The sequence below is a fragment of the Hyaena hyaena genome, unplaced genomic scaffold (assembly GCF_003009895.1).
Source record: "Hyaena hyaena isolate Hyena2069 unplaced genomic scaffold, ASM300989v1 scaffold_406, whole genome shotgun sequence".
In the NCBI taxonomy this organism is placed as follows: Eukaryota; Metazoa; Chordata; class Mammalia; order Carnivora; family Hyaenidae; genus Hyaena; species Hyaena hyaena.
The window spans coordinates 12,252-32,103 of NW_024081038.1; the positions used below are offsets into that span (position 1 = coordinate 12,252).

A 19,852-nucleotide genomic window follows, 5' to 3' on the forward strand; every position below is an offset into this window, starting at 1 on the left:
CAGAGAGGGCTGTCCTAAATTCTTCAGACTTTCAAAAAGGGCTAATTTGCTCTTTGTAGAAAACCTACCATCTATATATAATGAGTCTGGTTTGGTGCTTTCTTTGACCATCCACAGGTATCAAGAGCTTTCCATAGATGCCTTGGTAACTGACACAAAGGAGCCTATAAAGTTCACTTTTTTACTTAGCCTGAGATTATAGCTCTTAAAGCAGATTCTCTGTGAGACTTACCAAAATAAAGGCATATTCTCATGTGGCTGTTCCAACCAGTCATGCCACTAGATCTGTCTAGAATGTCAGATACAGGGGTTTTTATTGGTTTTCATTTTGCTTTCATGTCATTACTGAATGGCCTGATTTTCTCTTAGATTTACCTTTGGTATTCTAATACCTCCAGTATTTCCTCAGACACTGTGCATGCTCAACCCAGCTCCCCAGATGAGTTCCTACATCTCTTCTAAGCACAAGTGCTGCCATCCAAGTATAGTCATAAGGAGCACTGCTCCACTTCTTTCCAAGTTGTGTGATATCTTTAAAAGATGTGACTTAGAGGTACACAATCTCTCATCAAAAGCCTTGAGGTCAGGTGTGTTTCAAAAATCAGAATTTTTCAGTGCTTACTTCAGCAGTACATATACTAAAATTGGGACAGTACAGAGAAGTTTAACATGGTCCCTGTGCAAGGATGACACACAAATTCATGAGGTGTTCCATGTTTTTAAAAAATAAAATCCTAAAAATAAATGTATAAATAAATAACATAGATGCCTGGTAGGCTCAGTTGGTAGAACAGAAGACAATCTGTGGGCTGTAAGTTTGAGCCTACATTGAATGTAGAGATTACTTAAAAATACAATCTTTTTTTTTTATGTGTATTTATTTTTTTTTAAATAGTTTATTGTCAAATTAGTTTCTACATAACACTCAGTGCTCATCTCCAAAGTGCCCTCCTCCATGCCCATCCCCCCCCCCCCCCCACATCCATCAGTTTTTGTCAGCATTCAAGAGTCTCTCATGGTTTGCCTCTCTCCCTTTCCCCCACCATTTCCCCACTTCTTCTCCCCCTTGTTCCTCCGTCAAGTTCCTCCTAATCCTCCTATACGTGCAAACATATGATATTTGTCCTTCTCTGCCTGACTTATTTCGCTCAGCATAACACCCTCAAGGTCCATCCATGTTGCTACACATGGCCAGATTTCATTGTTTCTCATTGCCATGTAGTATTCCATGGTATAGATAAACCACATCTTCTTCCATTCGTCAGCTGATGGACACTTAGGCTCTTTCCATGTTAGCAGCACTCTCCTCAATATGTGTATTTATTTTTGAGAGAAAGATAGAGAAGTAGACACAGAATCCGAAGCTGACTCCAGACTCTGAGCTGTCAGCACAGAGCCTGACACAGGGCTCAAACCCACAAACCAGAAATCATGACCTGAGCCAAAGTTGGATGCTTAAACAACTGAGCCACCCAGGCACCCCAAAAGTAAAATCTTTATAAATAAATAATTAATTAATCAAATTAAAATTTCATGTTTTAGAAGAGTGATTCATATATAACACCCTAAGCAAGTTATGGGGAAGGACTCCCTAATCACAGTATTTTTGCACTAAAACATCTGAATAGTCATACTAAGTGAAATAAATAAGAACTCTCTTCTTATTATAAATAAATAACCTTATAAATAAATAACCTCTCTTCGGTTCAAGTCAGATTTTGACATAAGTGAGCTGTGACTCCAAACTTCACTAAAAAAAAACCCTGTGATTTTCCAAGTACTCTGAATTTCAAAATTATGGGATTGTGAACCTATATAAACATGAGTACTATAAATAAGCTATAAAAATCCAGACACTTTTTATTTGAAGAGGCCCTTTTCAGAACAAGTGAAAATTAACTTTCTTGAAAGAACAGTATATTATTAAATTTCATAAAAATTTAAAATGGATTAAATATTTAACACAATAATATATACCAATAAACTGAAAAACACAAGTAGTACAAATCCCTTGAATGAGGGTTAATAACTAAATTGTTCCTGGCATATGACATTGGCTTCTCAAGCCTAGCATTATCACTTTTTGAAATTGATTTGAAATGCCGTATTTTACTGTGTTCTTGGTTTTCATTCATCACAAATGACCATCTCTTTTTCTCTCTTTTGAATGGTTATATTTTGGTAACAGAGTTGAAAAGAAATGACGGTGTTTCTTATGTGAAACACTCCCTACTCACTTTGCCCTTCTGATGCTCTGATGCCCTTCACACGCTCTGATAACTTTCTGAACATTCCTACGTCCTTATGTTAATCTTAAAGTGAACTGAAATCATATCTTGAGAGGATAACTAAGGACAAAATAGATGACTTAAAGACTAATATATCAAGAATGTTAATTTCTGTGGTGTAGTTCTTTAAAATTATTTAATAACTTTATAAGTTTGAAAAGACCGTTTTAATATTCTGTAAAAACTGAGAACTTAATGTGCAAAAATTAGTTGCATTTCTGTACAATAATGAAGCAGCAGAAAGAGAAATCAAGGAATCAGTCCCATTTACACTTGCACCAAAAACCATAAAATACCTAGGAATAAACCTGACTGAAGAGGTAAAAGATCTGTATGCTGAAAACTATAGAAAGCTAATGAAAGAAATTAAGGAAGACGCAAAGAAATGGAAAAATATTCCATGCTAATGGATTAGAAGAACAAATACTGTTAAAATGTCTACACTACCCAAAGCAATCTATACATTCAGTGCAATCCTTATCAAAATAACACCGGTATTCTTCGCAGAGCTAGAACAAACAATTCAGAATTTGTATGAACCAGAAAAGACCCTGACTAGCCACAGTAATGTTGAAAATGAAAACCAGGGGTGCCTGGCGGCTCAGTTAGTTAAGCGTCTAACTTTAGCTCAGGTCGTGATCATATGGTTCATGGGCTTGAGCCCATGTCAGCTGTGCTGACAGCTCAGAGCCTGCTTTGTATTCTGTGTCTCCCTCTCTCTCAGCCCCTCCCCCACTCACACTCTTTCTCTAACTGTTAAAAACTTTTTTTTTTAATTTTTTAAAAAAAGGAAAAAGAGGCACCTTGGGTGGCTCAGTTAGTTAAGCATCTGACTTCAGCTCAGGTCATGGGTCTCACAGTTCATGGGTTCGAACCCCACATTGGGCTCTGTGATGACAGCTCAGAGCCTGGAGCCTGTTTCAGATTCCATCTCTTCCTCTCTCTCTGCCCCTCCCCTGCTTGCAGTCTGCCTCTCCCTCTCTCTCAAAAAAATAAACACGAAAGAAAAGAAAAGAGAAGAGAAGAGAAGAGAAGAGAAAAGAAAAGAAAAGAAAAGAAAAGAAAAGAAAAGAAAAGAAAAGAAAAAAGAAAAGAAAAAGAAAACCAAAGCTGGCAGCATCACAATACCAGACTGAAGCTGTCTAACAAAGCTATAATTATCAAGACAGTATGATACTGGCACAAAACAGACACATAGATCAATAGAACAGAATAGAGAACCCAGAAATTGACCCACAAATGTATGGCCAGCTAATCTTTGACAAAGCAGGAAAGAATATCCAATGGAAAAAAGACAACAAATGGTATTGGGAAAACTGGACAGTGACCTGCAGAAGAATGAACCTGGACCAATTTCTTATACCATACACAAAAATAAACTCAAAATGGATGAAAGACAGGAAACCATCAAAATCCCAGAAGAGAAAACAGGCAAAAACCTCTTTGACCTCGGCTCCAGCAGCTGCTTACTAGTCACGTCTCTGGAGGCAAGGGAAACAAAAGCAAAATGAACTACTGGGACCTCATCAAGGTAAAAAGCTTCTGCACAGCAAAGGAAACCATCAACAAAACTAAAAGGCAACCAATGGAATGGGAGAGATATTTGCAAATGACATATCATATAAAGGTTAGTATCCAAAATCTATAAAGAACTTATCAAACTCAAAACCCAAAAAACAAATAATCCAGGGCAGAAATGGGCATAAGGCATGAACAGGCACATTTCCAAAGAAGTCATATGAATGACTGACACATGAAGAGATGCTCGACATCACTCATCATCAGGGAAATACAAATCAAAACCACAGTGAGATAGTACCTCACACCTGTCAGAATGACTAAAATTAACAACACAGTTGGTGAGGATGCAGAGAAAGGGGAGCCCTTGGTGTAGGCCTCTGAGAACAGTATGGAGGTTCCTCAAAAAATTAAAATAGAGCTACCTTATGACCCAGCAATTTTGCACTACAAGATATTTATCCAAAGGATACAAAAATGCTGATTTGAAGGGGCACAAATATTTATAGCAGCACCATCAACAATAACCAAATTATGGAAAGAGCCCACATGTCCATCCATGTATACATGGATAAAGAAGGTATGATGTGTATAGATATACATACATATGGAATATTAGCAATCAAAAAGAATGAAATCTTGCCATTTGCAACAACGTGGATGGAACTAGAATGTATAATACTAAGTGAAATAAGTCAGAGAAAGACAAATATCATGATTTCACTAATGTGGAATTTAAGAAACAAAACAGATGAACATAGGGGAAGAGAAGGAAAAATAAGAAAAATAGAGGAGGGAGGCAAGCCATAAGAGACTCTTAAACACAAAGAACAAACTGAAGGTTGCTTGGAGGGGTTTTGGGGTGAGGTGATGGGCTAAATGGGTGATGGGCATTAAGAAAGGTACTTGTTGGGATGAGCACTAGGTGCTATATCTTACTGATGAGTCACTAAATTCTACTCCTGAAGCCATTATTACGCTATATGTTAACTAACTTGGATTTAAATAAAAATAATAATTTTTTAAAAATTTAATATTCCTAGTCTCTGAAAGTCTTCTTAAACTCATTCAAAACAGTTTGGCTTTTGTTTTTCTAAAAACAAAATGAAATCAGGGGCACCTGTGTGGCTCAGTCAGTTAAGTATCAGACTCTTGGTTTCAGCTCAGGTCATGATCTCACAGCTCATAAGTTCAAGCCCCACATCGGGCTTTATGCTGACAGTGCAGAGCCTGCTTGGGATTCTCTCTCTCCCTCTCTCTCTCTCCCCCTCTCCTGCTTGTGCTATCTCAAAGTAAATAAATAAACTTTAAAAAAAAAAAAAAGGTGTCTTACCTCTAAGTAAATGCCTAACCAAAGTTTCATTCAAAGGAAATTTGTAGGGGCACCTGGGTGGCTTAGTCGGTTAAGTGTCCGACTTTCGCTTAGGTCATGATCTCACGGTTCGTGGGTTCGAGCCCCGCGTCGGGCTCTGTGCTGACTGCCAGCTCAGAGCCTGGAGCCTGTTTCAATCTGTGACTCCCTCTCTCTCTGACCCTCCCCTGCTCATGCTGTCTCTCTCTCTCTCCTAGAAATAAATAAAACATTTTAAAAAATTAAAAAAAAAAAAAGGAAATTTGTATTTTAGCGATGCCTTTTTCAGTATTACTACCACTGTCTATTTTGTCAATATTAGCATTAAGTAAACAGAACAATTATTGGGACATAAGACATATTAGGTTATAAAATAGCAATAAATCTGAAGTCAAAGAGATCTCAATATAAGTTTTAAATTTGCCACTTACTGACTTTAGGAAAGACACATACCATTTCTAAGCCTAGAATTCCATACCTATAAATTGAGAATCTGTTAGGATTATTTTGAGAATTAAATGAAATAATATAGGTAAAGCAGTTAGCAGAGAGCTTAAATTGTGAAATAAATGATACTCTTTTAAAAATCAACATAGCTTTATGGTTTTCTTATTATAAAAAACCATAAAATAGGAAGTTATCACCTGAACTGTCACTACTCAAAGGTAACCACTAATAGCATTTTGTTAGTAGCCTTCTGAACATTTCTCTGCAGGAACGTACTTAATGTCAATGTGGATATAGAGCTCTATGTAAATAAAACTTATACAGACTTGAATTTAAACTTGTTTTCTCATTATGTGGTGGATATCTAATATTTTCAATATCTACAGTTCCTGATCATCTCAGAGATTTGACATCCTGCACCTCCCATCAAATAGTTTAAAAAAATTTTTTTTAAGTTTATTTATTTTTGAGAGAGAGACAGAGAGGAAGTGCAAGCAGGGGAGGGACAGAGAGAGTGAGACACAGAATCTGAAGCAGGCTCCAGGCTCTGAGCTGTCAGCACAGAGCCCAATGCAGGGCATGAACCCACAAGACGTGAGATCATGACCTGAGCCGAAGTTGGACACTTAACCAACCGAGCCACCCAGGCACCCCAACTAGGTTTTATATTGCTCATCCCCAATACCTCCAAGAATTACGTCCTGTCATGAATTTAAAATTCCAATTATGTTTTAAGAATGTTTTTTAAATTTTTTAAAATTTATTTATTTTGAGAGAGAGCAAGCAAGAGAGAGGCACAGACGGGGAGAAAGAATTCCAAGCAGGCTCTGCCAGCACAGTCCAGTGCCAGGCTGGATCTCACAAACTGTGGGATCATGACCTAAGCCAAAATCAAGAGTTGGATGCTTAACTGACTGAGCCACCCAGGCACCCCATATATTTTTAAAATTTTTATAGAGGTCCTTCTACCTTTGGGTTTGGCTAGGCTTTCAAATGATGCTAACAAGACATTTGGTGCTCAGAGCAACAGCAGTAGAATAGCAAATTTCTGAGTCTCTTACCCAGAGAAACACAGTGTCCTCACTGCTTACAGATAAGGCATGAGTCAGTCTGTTATCTTAAAATTAATTACAGCAGTAGTAAGAATCTGAGATTGCATCTCATCTTCAGATGTCTTGATTTTTAGGTGAGGAAGCTAAGGCCTGGGGAGGATGTGAAATATGCTAGTCAGGGTGACACAGCCCGGTCCCTTTGGGGAATAAACACACAATGTAAATGTATTTGAAGAATAAATGAACTTCAGATCAATGGCTACTTTTTAAGGAACAAATACATTTCATAAAATAAAAGTTTTAAAAATCCTTTAATTTGGAGATCCAAAAAAATTTCCTTCCTCAGTTATCCATTTTGAATGGACTTTGTAGTGGGCATTTAAAGAAGAAAAAGGATGGAGCACTTGGGTGGCTCAGTTGGTTGGGTGTCCGACTTTGGCTCAGGTCATGATCTCATGGCTCATGGGTTCAAGCCCCATGTTGGGCTCTGTGCTGACAGCTCAGAGCCTGGAGCCTGCTTCAGATTCTGTGTGTCTCTTTCTCTGTCCTTCCCCACATACATGTGCGCTTTCTTTCTTTCTTTCTTTCTCAAAACTAAACCTTTAAAAATTTTTTAATAAAATAAAGAAAAAAGAAGCCTTTATTGTACAAGTGAGAGAAGAGTCTCAATCCTCAAGTCCACTTTGAGAACCTATATTAAAATACATGACCCCTTAATAAATTAGTTTTCTTTCTCCTCTGTTCATTCTGTTCTTCCCTATACAAAATAATCTTTCCTTTATCAGTTAGGAATGGATTCTAATGTATGTTCATTTCTGATAATCTCTGTAAGCATCATTCTAATAATCTGGTGGCCTCTCTTTAGAATAAGGGTATTTGGTCTTATTTGTTTAGCCAAACTTAACTGAGGGTTCAAGTCCTCAAATTACCTAAAGACAAATGGGAAACATACATGCCAGCAGTCACAGTATAATGTGGTATTTGCCTGACAGTAGCACTCAATAAATGTCTGACAAATGAATAAGGGCACCTGGGTGGCTCAGTCAGTTAATCATCCAAATTTGGTTTCATCTCAGGTCATGATCCCTCAGTTGTGAGACTGAGCCTGGTGTTGGCCTCTGTGCTGAGCATGGAGCCTGCTTGAGATTCTCTTTCCTTCTCCCTCTGTCCTTCTGATTGCACATGCATGCACATTTTCTCTCTCTCAAAAAAAAATAGGTAAATAAATGTCTAGCAAATGAATAAATTAAATGGAAATAATGTTAAAAATAAAGGACCCTCTGAGTCTTTATGCAAAGTCAGGGAAGGTTTCACAGATGAACTGAGATTTGAAGAATGATACAAAAACAAGAAGGAAGCTGTATTAACCGAGGGAACAGCATAAGCATGTGTTTAGATTTACATTTATTTTTCAGGGAAAGACCCATCATCTGCTTTTGTAATTTTTTTTTTACTAAAACTTATATGATTTCTAAAATCTGATGTTTCTGAAGATTTCAGGAACCACATTTACTTGACCTAACTTATCAAATATCCAATCTGACAAGTGACAAATGAAAAACTACCTATCCTATATTTAAAATTGATAGGAAAGTCCTTTTACAGCATTTCTCTTCAGTTTATAATTTATTTGAATTATTTTTGTGCCATTATTCTGAAAATTTTGACATTATGTCTCTTTAAAAATAATCAAGTTCAATAAGTGAACTTTTTCAGAGCTAGGCTACAGTGCTATTTGACACCTTATTTTTAAGTTCTCATATTCTGCTTCAGGAAGATAATAATGTTCTTGAAATATTTGTGTTTAATAGCTTATATATGTTAATCTGTATGTTTCAACTATGTTTTTAAGAGGTAAAGGAAAAATGTTAAAAGAATGAACTAAAAATTAACATTTCCAAAAGAAGCAGTTACTAGCAGTAGAATCAACCACTGCTACCACCACCATCTAATCGACACTGGATCCTGATATATATCCATCTTGGATGATAGTGGTGGCATTAGAACATTTCTCTGTATATTGTTTAACACCCTGGAATGTGTTTGTTGTGTATGCAATTCTCATTTGCCTAGGCCTGAGTTACAGGTTGCTGCCATTTGTCTTTCTATGGCTTGATTGTAGAATTCATGAAAAAAATAAATTAACTTGAATTTGAACTATAAACTCATATGTCCCAGTCAGTGGCATTTGTTGTCTGTCCTGATCACTGGACACTCCTGTCTGAGTAATAGTAAACCCAAAGAGAAAGGTGGGAAGAAAACCATCTTTACTTCCCCAGCTCTTAAGCACAGGAAATATTCCATTAAAAGGTACAAACTATGTGTGGGTAATTAGGGCTATTGCCTTATGTGCAGCTAGCACATTTAAGCCCATTTACTTATTTCTAAAATGTTGCTTAGTAATGAAAATCAAATTTCTCCACCTGTCTCCTTCCTCTTCTGATCTATTCCCTGTAAGTTCATTCACTTTGAGATCTGCCTTAATCTTTCAGCATATCTTCAGACTCACTTCTGATTCACGTTTTGGGCTAGCAAGAACCTAGAAGTTATTTGGAATTTTTTGTTAACAGTAATAAGATTTTGTTTTAAGTAATTTTCACCTGAGTCTTTACCATTAACAATTACCGTTTACAGCGTACTTAATATATATGTATTAAGAGAATGTTTGTAATATGAACTCATTTTATCTTAATAACCCCTATGAAATAGGCATTGTTACCTATATTCAGATGTAAGTAAGACTCAGATTAATAACATGCCCAAGATCATAGAGCTAACAAATAGCATAGAGAGGATTAAAACTAAGTCTCTCTGACTTAAAAACCCAAACCTGAGCTCTTCAAAATACACATTTCCAGCATTCCATTTATACATCTGATTCCTCTGACTTGTGGACTGCATTTGCAATCTGCATCCAGAGGTTAACATTTTAACCCTGATTTCTGAGGATGGATTAAAATTTAAATGCCTAGATCCTTTTACAAAGCAAAATATAATAATAAAGATGATTCCTCAGATTCCTAATAGCCCAAAGAATGAATCAGAATATAAAATGTAATTGTGAAGTTGGTTAGATTTTGATTTTGATTCTTTTTCTCAATTTCAGTGCATTTATCACTGTGTAATCTAGCATTAGCTGAAATGTCTGTATAGAGTAAAAGTTTTTCAACCTTGCCTATAATCCTCCCAACAGAAATCTTAAGTTTTTAGTCCAATTTATCAAATTCTATTTTACCAATTTTGAGCTATGTGGCCTTACAAAAGTCCGTATTCTAAAATATTCCCACTGTAAATTTTGCTGCTTCTATTAAAATCCTCTTTGGATAATTCATATTTAAAAAATAGTTTGCTTTCCCAATTTTTACATTTTTTTCCATGGGTTCTTAAGAATTTAGGGAAAGTTAAAATAGTTTATTGGTTAAGAGTTCTGATTCTGGAATCAGACTTGTATAATCAAAGTCATAACAATTAATATCTGGTAGACACCAGGAATTTACTTAATCTCTCTGAGCCTCAATTTTCTTTTTTATAAGGTGGCTATATGACCCATCTCATAAGGTCATTGTAAAAGTTACAAGAAGCACTTTTCACAATACTTTGTACACTAGGGGTTAAACTATTACTATTGTTAATTTAGATTTTGCAGTGTGTTCTTTGTGAAACAGACTAATAGTATTTTAGGGCTAGAAGAAATCCTTACTGATCATTCAATCTAGCACCCCTATATTTCCTATGACACAAAAGTCCAGAAGAAGGGCAAAAACTAGTTTGAGGGTTTTTGATGAATTGGTTATGAACCTGAAACTAAAGTAAACCCAGTATTTTCACGGATAGAAAGGTTCTGTTGCTATTGTTGTATTGTCTTGTTCTTTTCACTTCTATCCATTGATTCTTTTTTTTATAGAAAAAATCCATTGAAACTATTCAGTTTCCATTTTAGCTTTGCAACTATTTTAATGTCATAGTAGATTGGCATGAATACTTTATTTCTTTGCTTAGCTAGCTTTTATTCACACCCAGAATGGCTCAATCCACAGTATTAGAGATGAAGCTTTGCTATTAAGCAGTGTAAGACAAAGCTAAAACAAACCTGTGGTCATTTATGGTTTGATATGTCCTCTTAGTTTTCTGCTGATGTTCTGACATGAGACATTGCTTCCCACAGTAATGGAGCATAACTTATTAGGGTGCTGATTAAATGAAGGCCCTCTGGTCCATCTATAAACAATAGTGATTTCAATATGGGTAACAGTATTTGGTCTCTATTTTCTCTTATGTTGTAGAGCCGACAATTAGAATCAGAAACTGGAACCACAGAGGAGCACAGTCTAAACAAGGAGGCTCGAAAATGGGCTACACGTGTGGCACGTGAGCACAAAAACATTGTTCACCAACAACGGGTAAGTGTAGTAGAGAGTCCTAGGCTACATTTAGCTCAAGCCAAATGTCAAACCAATTTAATGAGTTGAGTTTTATTAATGTGAAAAATATCCTATGTTTTTTCCATAATTTCTCACCATTCTGCAGTATGCCCTCAACTATCTGCTTAGTTTGGAAATTCCTTAAGCCTGGGGCACCTGGGTGCCTCAGTCAGTTAAGCATCAGATTCTTGATACCTGCTCAGGTCATGATTTCATGGTTCCTGAGATCAAGCCCCACATTGGGCTCGCACTGACAGTGAGCCTGCTTGGGATTCTCCTCTCTCCCCCTCTCCCTTCCCCTTCCTTGCTCTCTCACTCAAAACAAATAAATAAGGGGCGCCTGGGTGGCTTAGTCGGTTAAGCGTCCGACTTTCGCTTAGGTCATGATCTCGCGGTTCGTGGGTTCGGGCCCCGCGTCGGGCTCTGTGCTGACTGCCAGCTCAGAGCCTGGAGCCTGTTTCAGTCTGTGACTCCCTCTCTCTCTGACCCTCCCCTGCTCACGCTGTGTCTCTCTCTCTCTCTCCTAGAAATAAATAAAACATTTAAAAAAACAAAACAAATAAATAAACATTTAAAAATAAATAAATAGAAGGGTTATAATTTTTTAAAAATTCCTTAAGCCCTTCAAGCAGCAACACAGTAATTTATTTTTTTGCCATAGAATTGCTTAAGAAAGCCTAGTGATAGTATATTACTGTCTTTCAGGTAGTGGAAGAGACATGTTTATGTTGAATTAAGCTTTTAAGTCCCTAGACAAATTTTTTGAAGTCTTAATTGTAGATTCCATGAAAATGTATCTTCCAAGAGGTGCCTAGCCAGCTCAGTCAATAGAGCATGTGACTTTTGATCTCAGGGTCATGAGTTTGAGCCTCATGTTGGGCATAGAGTTCACTTAATAAAAACATTTGAATTAAATTAAAAATTAAAAAATTAAACTTAAACACCAAAAAAGTGTATCTTCAAGACTAAGCACAAAGAAATTACTTTAAGTATAGTACATTTGATCTAATTTCCATTTTTTATAACTTTTGCCTTTCTTTACCTTCACATCCAACTTATTAAAAGAATTTTTCATATTTAGTATCTATATTTCCTAATCTCTCACCAATAACATTTGGACTTTTCCTTCTTTCCTCTCCCCTGTACTTTATACAGACTACACTTGCCCAAATCACCAATGATGTCTATGCTGCTGAATCCAAAATGGACATTTTTATTTCTTAAAACCTGTTGGCAGTTTCATCACAATTGACAGCTCCCTTTGTGTTGAAACACTCTCTTCCCTAGTTACCCCTGTCTTAACATTGTCCTGGTTTTCCTTCTGCCTCTCTGGCAATTCCTAGGTTCTTCTTTCTCCACCCCCACATTTAAATACTTAAGTTCCTTAGATTTCTATACTAGGCTATTTTTTCTTATTCTTTATTCTCTTAATTCTTAATCTTATTCACAGTCTCCACCAGTGCCATGGTTTCACTTACCAACAAATCATTAATTAGTATCCCCAACACTGGGCCTTTCTTCTGTGTACACATACACTCTCTTGCCTGCTTTGACATCTTTTCACTGTCCCGCAGGCATCCCACATTCAGTGTTCCACTAATCTAATGCTATAAAACAAACTACCTAAAACTTAATGCCACAAAAAAAGAGCTTATTTTAATTGTCTTTTAGCACTCTGGGGATTGGATGGACTTAGCTTGCCACTTCTCACTTGGGAGTCTCCCATGTAATTGCAGTCAGATCAGTGCCAGAGTCACCTCACGGGCTTCCCCACTGACATTTCTGGTCTTGGAACAGAAAGACTTGAACGCTGGGGGCCAGAACAGCTAGAGCTCCTCATGCACCTCAGTTTCTATGTGGTCTCTCCATATGGTCTCTTCAGCATAGTGACTGTAGGTTAGGTGTACTTCTTGTATGGTAGCACAGGGCCCCAAAGTGTGAGTCCCAAGAGTAAGCCAAGTAGGAGCTTTGTTATCTTTTCTGGCCTAACCTCAGAAATAACATGATACAACTTGTGCCATATTTTTGTTACTGAGGCAGTCACAAAGTCCTGTTGTCCAAGTTCAAGGAGACAGAAGATAAACTCCACTTCCTGGTAGGGAAACAACAAGTTTCTAGAAGAATATGTGGAATGGGAAATATTGTAGTAACTTTTCTTAAAAACAGTCAGCCACAGTTTACCTTCTGGGTATAACAGTTCATGTCCCTCTTGCATACAAAATAAAACTCCACTTTTTACCCCAAATGTCCCAAAACCTGGCATCAGTCTTCAGTTTGAATTTTAGAATCTGGTCATCTAAATGAAATTCATGGACAGATAAGGCTTCTTGGGTGCATTTCCTATAACACAGTATATCTTAGCCAAAGAATTTGTGAACTAAAGAGGTTATCATTATTATATCCAATAAATAGTGATTAATTACTGCAGCTTGTTACTTCAAAAGGTAAAACACATAAAGAGTCTTTGTTACATTAAAATGCTTTACTGTATTTGAAAGTATACAGATACTAAAAATAAATCTTCCTCTCTCTGTTGTTAGTATCTTTCTGCTTAGGAAATAGAGAAAGGCAGATTTCAACAACTTTTCAATTTCTTTGTAGTATGACCCATGATAGACTTTAATCTTGTAGGATATAATTTAAGCAATAAAATTAAGGGGTTCTCCTTTTGGCCATGATAAATTACTCGGTATGACACTTACCCTCCTGCATAAACAACTGTAAGACTGGTCTAAGTATATGAAACAACTGTTTTCAGACATTGTACAACAGGCAATAACAGGAGTGTGAAACTTGAGAGAAAAAATAACATTGAAATTAGCCACATAACCTCCCAAGCTTTCTGCCTGAAGACACTTACTATATTGCAGTGCAGGGGGAGAGAACTTAAGCAAGACACCACAGACTCTGAGTTGAGATGACAGAAATCAGAGTTCAAAGAGCTGATGTGGCATGAATTTCAGGACAGAGTACCAGACAACATGGAGATGCAAAGAAAGAATTCCAAAAATCGACACAGGTCTCCCCTTCAATCTGTTACTGAATACTAAACCATATAACCATATGGTGACATTCTATAATACTGGGTAGAGAATGACAGAGGAGATCAGTTGAACGATTTGATTCCCAGAGATCACATAGGGCTAGGACACATTCAAGTTGTGCCTAGCCAAGGTTGAGGCTGCTCACAGTTGATGATTCATGGATCATCTCGGGCATTCAGGAGACTACAGAAGGATCATACATTGGTTCCAGGGTTAAATTAGTCCTAGAATAAGACTACTTTAGAATTAACCTAACACAGCTTTAAAACAAGCTTCAGAAATATCAAGCTATTCCACAGATAACTTATTTGCCTGCCTGAAAAAAAAATCTACTCTTCCTAGGAAGGAAATAAAAAACAATATTTAACAACATAGTATTTACTATGTCAAGAATAAAATTTTCAGGACACCTATGTGGCTCATTGATAGACCATCTGACTCTTGATTTCAGCTCAGGTCATGATCCCAGGGTCATAGGATAGAACCCTGCATCGGGCTTTGCACTGAACTTGGAGCCTCCGAAGATTCTGTCTCTCTGTCTGTGTGTGTGTGTGTATCTCTCTCTCTCTTTTTCCCCCTTTCCCTGCCTCCCTCCCTCTCCCCACCTGCTCTCTCTCTCTAAAATTAAAAAAAAAAATTTAATTAGAAGAAAGAATCAAATTTGGGGTACCTGGGTGACTCGGTCATTTAAGTATCTGACTCTTGGTTTGAACTCAGGTCGTGATCTCACAGTTCATGAGTTAAAGCCCACCTTTGGGCTCCTCACTGACAGCATGGAGCCTGCTTGGGATTCTGTCTCTCTCCCTCTCTTTCTCTGCCCCTCCCTTGTTCACGTTCTCTGTCTCTCTCTCTCTCTCAAAATAAATAAACTTAAAAATTATTTTAAAAGAATCAAATTTACGAGATATTAAAAGATGCAAGAGAATATGATCCATGACCAAAAGAAAAATCAATTAAAGCAGATCCATATATGCCAGAGATGATGGAATTAGCAAATAAGGACTTTAGAACAGTAAATAAGTTTCAAGGATTTAAAAGAAAACAAACATGAACATACTGAAGAAAGAAAAGGAAGATCTACAAGAACCAAATTGGTGGGGGGGGGGGGCAGGGGGGTATATAGGCTCAGTTGGTTAAATACCTGACTTTTTTTTTCTTTTAACTATGAATTACATTTATTATTATTACTGATATATTTGAACTCATTTTTACCACCGCATGTTGTACTTTCTGTTTATTTCTGGTGTTCTACACCTTATATCTCATTTCTGACTTTATTTTTTATTTTTTTTAATTTACATCCAAGTTAGTTAGCATATAGTGCAACAATGACTTCAGTAGTAGATTCCTTAATGCCCCTTACCCATTTAGCCCATCATCTCTCCCTCCACCTCTCCAGTAACCCTCAGTTCTCCATATTTAGGAGTCTCTTATATTTTGTCCCCTCCTTGTTTTTATGTTGTTTTTGCTTCCCTTCCCTTATGTTCGTCTGTTTTATATCTTAATGTCCTCATATGAGTGAAGTCATTTGATACTTGTCTTTCTCTGACTAATTTTACTTAGCATAATACCCTCTAGTTCCATCCACGTAGTTGCAAATGGCAAGATTTCATTCTTTTCAATTGCCAAGTAATACTCCATTGTATATATATATATATATACACCACATCTTCATTATCCATTCATCTGTCGATGGACATTTGGGCTCTTTCCATACTTTGACTATTGTTGATAGTGCTGCTATAAACACTGGGGTGCATGTGCCCCTTCCAAACAGCACACCTATATCCCTTAGATAAATACCTAGTAGTGCAGTTGCTGGGTCGCAGGGTAGTTCTATTTTTAATTTTTTGATGAATCTCCATACTGTTTACCATGGCTGCACCAGTTCGCATTCCCACCAGCAGTGCCAAAGAGATCCTCTTTCTCCACATCCTTGCCAACATCTGTTGTTGCCTGAGTTGTTAATGTTAGCCATTCTGGATAGGTGTGAGGTGGTATATCATTGTGGTTTTGATTTGTATTTCTCTGATGATGAGTGAGGCTGAGCATTTTTTCATGTGTTATTTGGCCCTCTGGATGTCTTCTTTGGGGAAGTGTCTATTCATGTCTTTTGCCCATTTCTTTACTGGATTCTTTGTTTTTTGGGTGTTGAGTTTGGTAAGTTCTTTATAGATTTTGGATACTAACCCTTTATCTAATATGTCATTTGCAAATATCTTCTCCCGTTCCATCAATTGCCTTTTAGTTTTGCTGATTGTTTCCTTCAGTGTGCAGAAGCTTTTTATTTTAATGAGGTCCCAGTAGTTCATTTTTGCTTTTGTTTCCTTTGCATCCAGAGACGTGTTGAGTAAAAAGTTGCTGCTACCAAGGTCAAAGAGATTTTTGCTTGCTTTCTCCTCAAAGATTTTGATGGCTTCCTGTCTTACATTTAGCTCTCGCATCCATTTTTAGTTTGTTTTTGTGTATGGTGTAAGAAATTGGTTCAGGTTCATTTGTCTGCATGTCGCTGTCCAGTTTTCCCGGCACAATTTGCTGAAGAGACTGTCTTTATTCCATTGGATATTCTTTTCCTGCATTGTCAAAGATTAGTTGGCCATACATTTGTAGGTCCATTTCTGGCCTCTCTATTCAGTTCCATGAATCTGAGTGTCTGTTTTTGTGCCAGTACCATACCATCTTGATGATTACAGCTTTGTAATATGGCTTTAAGTCCAGGATTGTGATGCTTCCTGCTTTGGTTTTCTTTTTCAAGATGGCTTTGGCTATATGAGGTCTTTTCTGATTCCATACAAATTTTAGGATTGTTTGTTCTAGCTCTGTGAAGAATGCTGGTGTTATTTTGGTAGGGATGGCATTGAATATGTAGATTGCTTCGGATAATATTGACATTTTAACAATATTTGTTCTTCCTATCCAGGAACATGGAATATTTTTTTATTTTTTGTGTCTTCTTCAAGTTCTTTCATAAGCTTTCTATAGTTTCCAGTGTATAGATTTTTCAACTCTTTGGTTAGATTTATTCCTTAGGTATTTTTTTATAGGTTTTGGTGCAATTGTATATGGGATCAGTTCCTTGATTTCTCTTTCTGTTGCTTCATTGTTGTTGTATAGGAATGCAACCAATTTCTGTGCATTGATTTTATATCCTGTGATTTTGCTGAATTCATAGATCAGTTCTGGCAGTTTTTTGGTGGAATCTTTTGGGTTTTCCATAGAGCGTGTCATGTCATCTGCAAAGAGTGAAAGTTTGACCTCCTTCTGGCCAATTTGGATGCCTTTTATTTCTTTGTATTGTCTAATTGCTGAGGCTAAGACTCCCAATACTATGTTGAATAACAGTGGTGAGAATAGACATTCCTGTCTTGTTTCTGGCCTTAGCGGGAAAGCTCTCATTTTTAATTCATTGAGAATGATATTAGCATTGGGTCTTTTATATATGACTTTTATGATCTCAAGGTATGATCCTTCTATCCCTACTTTCTTGAGGGTTTTTATCAAGATAGGATGCTGTATTTGGTCAAATGCTTTTTCTGCATCCATTGAGAGGATTATGTGGTCATGTCCTTTCTTTTATTGATGTGATGGATCACATTGATTGGTTTGAGGATATTGGACCAGCCCTGCATCCCAGTTATAAATCCTACTTGGTTGTAGTGAATGATTTTTTTAATGTATTGTTGGATTCAGTTGGCAAATATCTTGTTGAGGTTTTTTGCATCAATGTTCATCAGGGAAATTGGTCTGTAGTTCTTTTTAGTGGGTCTTTGTCTGGTTTTGGAATCAAGGTAATGCTAGCTTCATAGAAAAAGGTTGGAAGTTTTCCTTCCATTTCTGTTTTTGGAACAACTTCAAGAATAGGTGTTAACTCTACCTTAAATTTTTGGTAGAATTCCCTTAGAAAGCCATCTGGCCCAGGACTTTTGTTTTTAGGAAGATTTTTTTATTACTAATTTGATTTCTTTACTGGTTATGGGTCTGTTCAAATTTTCTATTTCTTCCTGTTTCAGTTTTAGTAGTTTATATGTTTCTAGGAACTTGTCCATTTCTTCCAGATTGTCCATTTTATTGGCATATAGTTGCTCATAATATTCTCTTATTAATGTTTTTTTATTTCTGCTATGTTGGTGTGATCTCTCCTCTTTCATTCTTGATTTTATTTATTTGGGCCCTTTCCTTTTTCCTTCTGATCAAACTGGGTAGTGGTTTATCAATTTTGTTAATTCTTTCAAAGAACCAGCTTCTGGTTTCATTGATCTCTTCTGTTTTTTTGGTTTCGATAACATTGATTTCTGTTCTATTCTTTATTATTTCCTGTCTTCTGACAGTTGGAGTTTTATTTGCTGTTCTTTTTTTCAGCTCTTTAAGGTGTAAGGTTAGGTTGTGTATCTGAGACCTTTCTTCCTTCTTTAGGAAGGTCTGGATGGCTCTATACTTTCCTCTTACATAAGTATCTGACTCTTGATAATCACAGGTCATGATCTCGCAGTTTGTGAGTTTGAGCCCCACATCAGGCTCTGTACTGATGGTGTAGAGACTGCTTGGGAAACTCTGTCTCCCTCTCTCTCTGCCTGTCTCTCTCAAAAATAAATAAACCTTTTAAAAAAGAACTGAATGGAACTTCTAAAGCTGAAAATACAATATTTGATATGAAAAATTCAGTAGATTAGATGGCACCAAAAAAAAAAAAGCTTAAAAGTATATATAGCAATAAAATCTATGTAATCTGAAGCACAGAGAGATAAAAGACTTTTTAAAAATGAACAAAGCGTCATTAATCTGTGTGGGATAATATGTGATCTAGCATATTCTGGGAGTTAGAGATACATTTGGAGACACACGGAAGAGTCAGAAAAAATATTTGAAAAATTATAGCTAAAGCTGTCCAAGCTATATAAAAAACTGTAAACCCATAAATCTAAGGAGCCCAACAAACCTCAGGAAGTAAAACACAAAATCATACCAAGGCATTTCATAATCAGTTTGTTAAAAAGCAGTAAAATGGTATAAAACTGAAAACATCCCCTTTAGGATTAGGAACAAGATAAGGATGCCCCTTTTGCCACTTCTATTCTGTGTAGAACTAGAAGTCTTAGCCACAGCCTTCACAGTCTTTTAGGCATCCAAATTGAGAAGAAAGAAATAAAATTATCTCTGTTCACAAATGAAATGATCTTATACACACACATACCTATTAGAGCTAGTAAACAAATTCAGCAAAGTTGCAAAGGACAAAATTAACACACAAAAATCAGTTACATCTTATACACTAACAATGTACAATCAAAAAAGGAAACTAAGAAAACAGTTCCATTTACAATATCATCAGAAGAATAAGATACTTAGGAATAAACTTAACCACAGAGATAAATGACTTGTACACTTAAAACTGTAATTCATTGATGAAAGGAATTAAATAAGCTATAAATAAATGGAAAGATAGCCTGTGTTTATGGAATAGAAGATAATGTTAAGATGACAATACACCCAAAATGATCCACAGATTCAGTGCAATCTCTATCAGAATTCCAACAGTATTGGGGCGCCTGGGTGGCTTAGTCGGTTAAGTGTCCGACTTACGCTTGGGTCATGATCTCGCGGTTCGTGGGTTCGAGCCCCGCGTCGGGCTCTGTGCTGACTGCCGGCTCGGAGCCTGGAGCCTGTTTCAGTCTGTGACTCCCTCTCTCTCTAACCCTCCCCTGCTCACGCTGTCTCTCTCTCTCCTAGAAAT

At 36.8% G+C, this 19,852-nt stretch overlaps 1 protein-coding gene and 1 non-coding gene across 2 annotated transcripts in view; both read left to right on the plus strand.

Moving 5' to 3' along the window:
• The window catches only part of FCHSD2 (FCH and double SH3 domains 2), a gene marked incomplete at its 5' end in the record, with an annotated part of 71,299 nt that overhangs the window by 4,105 nt on the left and 47,342 nt on the right, over positions 1-19,852 (plus strand). Inside the window, one exon of the mRNA XM_039252036.1 lies at positions 10,940-11,056. Coding sequence (XP_039107967.1) covers positions 10,940-11,056 — 117 coding nt within the window. The remainder of the gene's footprint in view (positions 1-10,939; positions 11,057-19,852) is intronic.
• Positions 615-721, plus strand: LOC120245153. The gene has a single exon (XR_005531711.1). It is a non-coding gene; the product is annotated as a U6 spliceosomal RNA (small nuclear RNA).